Source organism: Mus musculus, chromosome 16 (assembly GCF_000001635.26).
Source record: "Mus musculus strain C57BL/6J chromosome 16, GRCm38.p6 C57BL/6J".
Classification (NCBI taxonomy): domain Eukaryota; kingdom Metazoa; phylum Chordata; class Mammalia; order Rodentia; family Muridae; genus Mus; species Mus musculus.
The window spans coordinates 23,883,699-23,891,994 of NC_000082.6; the positions used below are offsets into that span (position 1 = coordinate 23,883,699).

At 43.1% G+C, this 8,296-nt stretch overlaps 1 protein-coding gene across 2 annotated transcripts; it reads right to left on the reverse strand.

Annotated features, from left to right (window-relative positions):
• Nucleotides 1-5,874: 5,874 nt before the first annotated feature.
• On the reverse strand, nucleotides 5,875-7,644 carry Sst (somatostatin). 2 transcript variants are annotated; one of them, XM_030249009.1, is made up of 3 exons: nucleotides 7,381-7,644; nucleotides 6,909-7,243; nucleotides 5,875-6,243 (listed from the first exon to the last, which is right to left on the reverse strand). In XM_030249009.1, the coding sequence occupies exons 2-3, from the start codon at nucleotides 7,044-7,046 to the stop codon at nucleotides 6,031-6,033; spliced, it is 351 nt and encodes a 116-aa protein (XP_030104869.1). In that variant the 5' UTR covers nucleotides 7,047-7,243; nucleotides 7,381-7,644; the 3' UTR covers nucleotides 5,875-6,030. The 2 variants fall into 2 exon arrangements, with proteins under 2 accessions (XP_030104869.1, NP_033241.1); NM_009215.1 differs by lacking the exon at nucleotides 7,381-7,644 and having other exon boundaries at nucleotides 5,883-6,243; nucleotides 6,909-7,146.
• Between the last annotated feature and the right edge of the window lie 652 nt (nucleotides 7,645-8,296).

Here is an 8,296-nt window from a genome sequence, read left to right on the forward strand (position 1 = left end):
AAGAAGAAGAAGAAGAAGAAGAAGAAGAAGAAGAAGAAGAAGAAGAAGAAGAAGAAGAAGAAGAAGAAGAAGAAGAAGAAGAAGAAAAAGAAGAAGAAGAAGAAGAAGAAGAGGAGGAGGAGGAGGAAGAGGAGGAGGAGGAGGAGGAGGAGGAGGGGGAGGAGGAGGAGGAGGAGGAGGAGGAGGAAGAAGAAGGCAAAAGAAAAGCATTTACAACCTCTAAATCTTAGGTTAAATCTCAGGTTTAGTTCTTCCTGTATTTTAGATTCAATTATAAAAAAAACAAGCTAAATATAGTGTCACATGCCTATATTCTAGCTACATGGTGGAGTGATACTAGAATATCACGCCCTCAATCCCAGAGTGAGAGTCTGTTTGTAAAACATGAACAGGTATGCAAACAAACAAGCAATCAAACCCACAAGACTGGGTACTTTACAAGGAAAAGAGCTGTAGCTTTCTCGCAAGGGTAAAGGTTGAAAATTCAAGATCAGGAGGCCCCATCTGTTCAACTTCTGATGTCAACCTTCTGGCTTTGTCAAAGGACAGCAGATGGTATCATGTGACAGGCCACATGTGTGAGAGAGGGGTCACACAATGAGAAGGATGAGAAGGAAGCCTCAGGGAAACACCAAGCATGCTCTTTGCAACAATTCATGCTTGTGAGAAAGAATCATTCCTCAGAGACCCAACCCACTTTACAAAAATCAGCATTTGCCTCCTCCAGCCTGGGGCCTCCAATGGCCCAATCCTCTCTACTAAAACTGTATCTTTTAAAGATTCACGGTTACTACTGTGACATAAATGGACAAGCTCCTAAGTCATCAACCACTGAGGGACAAATGATAGTACATGGCTACTACCCAGCCATAAGGGGAGTGGCTGGCATGGTCCGTACACTTAGGACTGCAACCCGTCCATTTGTAACTGTGTCAAGCCTAGCCTTCGGTAGAGCCTGGTGTGAGGGAAAGGAAGCGCTTAAGCCCTGGGGTCCGTGACGCTGCTGGCTTGTTTTCATTCATTCATTTAGCAAAGCAAGAGATGTAATGTTTAGCACGTGAAAAAGAAAAGTTACAAATAATTTCTTAGAAATAGCGCTCCTAGCAAATTCAGAAAATCAAACCCCAGTCCCAGAGCTCAAGTCCCCTGTTCCTCCAGCAATAATGGAGAAATAATCTCATTTGTACTGTGCTGAGAACTAAGTCAGGATGGTCGAAAGCCAAGCTGTTTTTAATTCACTTGACAAGTTACAGTTTTCCCTTTAACTCCACCCCTTCCCCTAAGAAATAGTGGGAAGAGAATTGGATTAAAAATTAGACACTCTGGTTCCAGCTCTGTCTCTTAAATGAGCTACTGAGTCTGTGATTCATTTTCCTCATGTACAGAAGAAGAATAGCAGCATGCCACACGTTACCGTATGTTATGGAAATGCATACCACATCAGTACCCTACATCTCATTCATTCCATCTGGAATAAAATCATTAAGGCTTGTAAACCATTGTTTAAACCTAGTCAGAAAAGCAGCCTAGAGAAACGCGTTTCCGATGCCCTCTGCTTTCCTAGCTCTCGGCAAAAGCATCCAGCGCAGCATTTGGTCATCCCTGACGAATGTGTCTCAGCCACTGTACGCAGTTCTCTGAAAGCTTATTACACAAGCACTGCTGCTAAGTTTTCAGACGCTCTTTAATGAAAAACCAAACAACCAGAACTAAAGCATTCACTCTCGCTTAGTAAAGAGCTGGGGAGGGTTGGGAGGTGTGTGTTCCCTCGTTTGTAAAGACAGGGAACAAGACTTCTGGGAAGATCTCTTAGAAAAGCATGCCAGATCATTGTGAAAATCCATGCCTTCTGGGGCAAGCCCCTTCTACTCCAAGTCGGAATCGCCCTTTGCATCGTAGGGCTAATGCTGTCATGCTTAAAGTTCCTTTCCCCTCAATCAGTACCTTCATCATTTCTTGCTAATGTTTCTCAGCTTTATACCACTGTCTTCTCCCCTCCGAGAAACAGACTGTTTGTCTGGTAGAAATTATGGAACCTGCAGAGTCAAAGTATTTACACCAGAGCAGTAAAACCCACCAATTATGGAAAAGGTCAGACTCCTTTGAAGGCAATGGTAACAGAGTAATGAGAGCTACCCTGGGGGATAACAGGGATAACATAGGATTTTTCCCAAACTCTGCATTAAGTTACTGTGTTATTAGGCAGTTAGAACCATTTCCATCCAATTTCAGTAAAATAAGTGAGGCGAGCGAGATGATTTTACAGCCCCCTTCATACTGGGCATTCAGAATGACAAGGTATGTATTATGTCAAGGCAACAAAGACTTGTGTGTGCACTGAGAACAATTAGAGCTACAACCAAGAAACTTGAAGTGGTAGCTGTTTGATATGTATTTTATATTTTATTTGCCAGGTATCAAACAAGTTCAAACAGACTTTTGTGTGTGGTCTCACCTTGTCTCGCTGCCTAGCATGGGTTCCTCTCTTCCTGAAATGTCTCTGACAGCATGTGTCTTCTAGTACCCAGGAAATTACTGGGTGTGGAGCTTCGCTCAGTAACTGTTTTTTTTTTTTTTTTTTTTTTTGTTTTGTACATTGGAACATAAACGAGAAAGGAGAGTGGACACAGCGGCACACACCTATAACTCCAGCAGTTAAAGCAGTCTTTGGCTAATCAAACTGTAGCTACCCCACCCAACAAAACACACACACACAGACACACACACACACAAGAGTTGGTGATACAGCTTAGTACTGAGGGCTAAAGACCTTGTTTGTTCTTCTTTAATAAATAGAAGGAAAAAATTAACCTGTATTTGTATCAAGAACAGATATTCAGTATTGCAGAATAAACAAACCTCACAAAGGGGTTAATGTTTCTTGTTTTCTGTGACTGTGAGCCCATGATTGGAGGGCAGTAAATTAGACCCGGTCAAGGGCTTGATGAAATGAGATGAAGAAAGCTAGAATGGATAGGTTCACAACGTTCAATGCTTCAGTGGTTATTAAACTCATGCTAACATACTGGGCCTTTCTGGTCTCTCACCATATAGTGAACACTAATATCATCTTCCCATGTCAAATCAAATACTGAAGAATTTTATCAACTAGTAAATAGAAATTAGTTTCGCTTAACAGTGAAGTTCATAGATCATATACTTCTTTCAATGAACATTAACAAACTACTATGCTTCATACACAATGAGAGGGATGAGAGAGAGGACTGTCCAGGGTTAACAGTACGGGCTGTTATTGCTGAGGACCCAAGTTAGATTCTCAACCCCCACAATGGATGACTCACAACTACCTGTAACTACAGCTGCAGGCATATCCAACACTTTTGGCCTCTGCAGGCCTCAGCAAAAATGCACACACAGACACACACAGAGACACACACAGACACACACACAAACACACACACCCCATTCAAAATAAAATGCATTTTAAGAAGCAACCCTGTACGAGACATTGCTTGAACATATGCTTGCCCAAAAAGAAGTTCATCTGTGAATGGCAACTCTCCTCCACACACATAAAACTGTAGAAAACAGTAGAAGAAACTATGTCAGCAGCATGGCAGAGATGCATTAAGCAATCAGAGAAGGCGCTTTTCGATTGACAGCACAGAGCAAGAAATTTATGAGGCAAGAAGCATATAAAATGGGCTTTAAAGGCCGCCTCGGGTCTGGATCATGGAAACAGGGAAAAACAAAGACCCTTGTCTTAGCCACGGCTAGAAAATACATCACATGGCAATACAATTTTAACGCTAGCATTAACAGTAGCTGGGGCTCATCTGATCCTAAGAACATTAAAGGCTTGGTAAAGCAGAGCCTCAGCATGCTGGGGGGGGGGGGGAGCGTGGGGGTTCGTTGGCATGCGTGTTCTTCCGATGGGGAAGCTAAGATTCAGAAAATAACAATGTTTGCCCACACTCACTCTCTGAAAGGTACTGCAGGTCCTTCAGGAGTGCTGAGGATTGAGAGAGGGAGGAAGGGGGTATCTGAGAGGGCATTTTATTTTGTTTTGTGTTTTGTGGCTAGATGATAAGCAACCAAAAGACTGGGGTGATCTTCCAGAAGAAGAGCTTGAAAAGTAAAAGGCCTCAATATGTTTAAATAAAGTGAAACAGGATGATAATCTTCTTTACGTACTTTTCTTTCTCACTAACTTCTAGGTTAGCATTGAAAGCAATGGTTTCATTAATGGATTTTCACACGGATGTGTCAATCTAAGGACTCACCAGGTGCCTCTGTCACTATCAGGGTATAAAACATCAGGGAAAGCCAGAAGGGATGTGAGTCTCCTTTATTTACAACACCATCTCCTTATAGAGCTGGGGCTGAAAGACAGGCACTGATGTTCAAGAGCCTTATGGCATTGAAACATTCAGGAGCCTGTTTGTGTACAGGCACACATCTGTGTAATTCTTGCCAATTCCCAGGCTGCTGTTAGGAACTGACAATGAATGATGATACTGAAAACATGAAGTCTCCTCTCTCGCTCATACAGTTCATTTGCTAACCAGAAAACAGTGCCCCTGCGTTCTTTTACATAATAAAGCGATCTCATCTTTCTACAGTTTACTGGCAGCCAAGGTGTAAAAGGCAGTCAGCATAGATGTATTCTTTTAAATGGACACGCACTGATGACCCCTGAATACCCGCCACGGAAGACGACCCCAACCTCCCAAGTGTATTTGTTTCCATAGAGATTAATACAACAGACGGATGGGTACTCTCCCATCTTTTTCATCAGCTTCTCAGGAATTAGCATCCACAAAACCACATTCTTATTTAAAATGTGCTTTATTAGGCACAAATATTTCCTAAAAAACGTGAAGTTCTTCTTTGGTCTTTATTTGTTCCTTTAGTAAATTTTTACTATTCTTTTTATACTCAATTTTTATTTGGTTTGTTATACCAACCACTGAGAGATAAAACACATGTTCCCTAGAGATGTCTATTCCAGTGCTCTATGAGTTAAGTTAGCAATATCTTAATCTTCATCTTGATCAGTCCCGTTTAATATGCTGTTTAATGATAATTATAGATGTAATGTATTGATCATTTATTGTTGGGATTTTGCTTTTTTACCTGACTCCTATGTTGCTAAAACCTAAAAGGCTTGAGATGTCTCCTCCAGTGATTCTGTGGGAAGGGTTTCAGGCATCGATACCTCCAGTGCACTGAAGCATCTGGCAGAGACCCCCACACATGTTTCTTGTGACCCAGAATTTCTATGCTTCAATTTTATAACAAAGGGGATAACCTCCCCTATGAAAACAAGGAGTGTGCTTTTACAATGGAGGCAGCCTTTTTGTCTTTTCCAAGATACAGAGGAAATCATCAAAGAAGATATAAAACCAATGGTGTTTCTAGAGGTAAATGTTCACAAACAAACAAAAAACCAAACCAAAACAAAATTTAAAAGCTGAAAGTTTGTTTCACCTCTTTAAACCAAGTTCTTTCCCACTTTTTTGATTATTTTCTTTCCATTTTAAATATGTTTTATGTTTTGTGAATCAGCATAGTACAGTGTTAAGCGCTTCAGCCTGACTGCCCATAAATTCTAAAACACATTTTGGTAATCCTACAGCTATTCCCAAATGTCTTTAACATGCAAAGGATGTTTATGGCAGCTGTTCCCAATAGCCATCATTCGGATACATGGTTCAATTTATAGACATTCAAAGTTATTCAAGTTTTAAAGGAACAGTCATTTTTAAAGTCTAACTTTTATTACCGCAGGGAATTTTCAATACACCTTTGTGTATGTGGGTATGTACACCTAAAATATGTTTACGGAAACCACAACCCATGCTCATCATGTATTTCTGAACAAAACAATTTACTCAATAAGAAGTCAAACGCTTGCTCTTCATAATCTCACCATAATTTTATTTTGTATTTACAGTCTTCAATTTCTAATGCAGGGTCAAGTTGAGCATCGGGGGCCAGGAGTTAAGGAAGAGATATGGGGTTTGGGGGAGAGGGATCAGAGGTCTGGCTAGGACAACAATATTAAAGCTAACAGGATGTGAATGTCTTCCAGAAGAAGTTCTTGCAGCCAGCTTTGCGTTCCCGGGGTGCCATTGCTGGGTTCGAGTTGGCAGACCTCTGCAGCTCCAGCCTCATCTCGTCCTGCTCAGCTGCCTGGGGCAAATCCTCGGGCTCCAGGGCATCATTCTCTGTCTGGTTGGGCTCGGACAGCAGCTCTGCCAAGAAGTACTTGGCCAGTTCCTGGATAGGGCAGTGAGAAGAACAAAAGGGAGGAATGGGAGAGGGGGGAAAATGTGGTTTGAAAGTAAGATTTAATCACTCAAAACCCAGTTTTCACAATCATATGGGTGATTGCTGTATGTATTCATTAGATTATGCAGGAGAAAAAAAGCTTCCCCAAACGCAAGTCTTTCAGAAAGTGCTCTGCCTTAAAACACAGAGAAATCACAGATGATTAAGAAGTCGTTTATAACTACATAGAATGCCAATAGTTTGCGCAGCTCCATTTTCCTGTGATGAGATATGAAGTGGAGCTGAGTTCTTGCCAGATTTTTTGAAAGGTAAAAGCAAACCTTCCCATAAACTGAAGAGCCTCTTGCCCCAGAATCGTTTTGTGAACAAACATTGCGTTTCAGCACCGGGGTCAGCAACCCTCTTGCCAGCACCAGGGATAGAGCCCAGTCTCTCCTACCTGCTTTCTGAATTTTCTTGAAAGCCAGGGAGGAACTTACCTGCAAGGTGACCACCTGCGCTGATCAATTCTGAAAAGAGTAAGAGGGGACCCTAACTTCAAAAGTTTCCCTGGGAGCTTAGGGGCTGAGCGACTCTGAGAAGCGCCCGCTAAACACCTGTCGCAGGGGCTGCAGCAGGAAGGCTGGGGGATTCGTAAGGGGGACAGTCCTTACCTGTTTCCCGGTGGCAGCCGCCAGAGACTTCTGCAGAAACTGACGGAGTCTGGGGTCCGAGGGCGCGCCGGTGACACCGCCCAAAGCCAGGACGATGCAGAGCGCAGCCAGGGCGCACTGGAGACGGCAGGACAGCATCTTCCTTGCCTCAGGCAGCCAAGCTGGAGCGCGGTGGGTCAGTCTAGTCGCAGGTCCTCAGGCAGCAGCGACGGCTTCGGTAGCGTCTCCTTCAGCCGCTATGGAGCTCTCCACGGTCTCCCCTTTTTAAACTCTCTCTCTGACGTCAGCCAAGGAGGCGCCCCCAGATCTCACCAGTGCTTTTACGCACCATTAGCCTCGCAAAATCAATCACAGAAGTGAGGGGAGGCGACACGATCTAAAGTGGTTTATTTTTTTAAAAAAAAGAAAAAGAAAGCCTGCACCCACGCAGGCACATGAAATTCTCCATGCCACAGAGACCAAACAATCTTACCTTCACTCAGTGCTGACATGCCGCTCCCATATTTCAGCCACATAGGAGCACACTTAATTACACAGAGATCACTCAGTCCTTGGTTAGCAATACATCATCACACTCAGTTGGGTACCTGTCAATGTACCCAGATTACTGGACTTGCATTCACCTTTAACTTTTTGTATGGCGAGTGAGACTTAGAGCGATCTGTCTAGGAAACAATCTCAGAATGAATTTGCAATTAAGAGGACTGAACTATATTCTCTCCCTCCATCTCTTAAAGCCTTGTAGGAAAAAAGGGATGAAATTGAGCTGTAAAGGAACCTCACTTTGTCCAAGCGGCCTATCTTTATATTTTAACAAAAGAAAACCACTGGAGAGACAGATAGACAGACAGACAGACACACACACACACACACAGGAGGGAGGGGGAGAAAGAAAGCCTACATTTGGCACCTGGAAACAGCCCTGGGAATCAGTCTCAGAAATCATCTAACAAGCCTCAGAACTTGAACCAAGAAAGCTTAAGGGACTGGCAGATCATTTCTCTGTACAGTTGGAAGAGCAGAGGCATCTAGACTCTAAGGCCAGGGTTCTTGTGCACTGCTGTGTGTGTTCTGACAGATTCCTGAGCGGCTAGGTTAGGAATCTCCAGGATGGGCACACATTAAGGCAGTGTGTAGCCATTGTATATCTATGTGAGTAACGAATCAACAGACTGTCTAGGCCTCTCTTCTACTGCAGAGGGAGTTTAAGGAAGTCTATTAGTTCATCAAATTGAGTGTTTGCATCTGGTTGCCAGCTAAGGCTGCCGCTTTCAAAGTAACTGCTCATTAAGGAAATGCCAGCTCCATTCCTGGCATAGAACAGGTAATCTCCACAGGCAATTCAAGGACTAACATCTTAGGGTAGTCAGAGAAGCCAACAGTAGAGG

Excerpts from the sequence above, each read along its gene's own strand:
- Sst (XM_030249009.1), bottom strand. The coding sequence starts at position 7,046 with ATGCTGTCCTGCCGTCTCCAGTGCGCCCTGGCTGCGCTCTGCATCGTC. Across the intron at positions 6,244-6,908 it reads CGGCTGCCACCGGGAAACAG|GAACTGGCCAAGTACTTCTT; the intron begins GTAAGGACTGTC and ends TGCCCTATCCAG.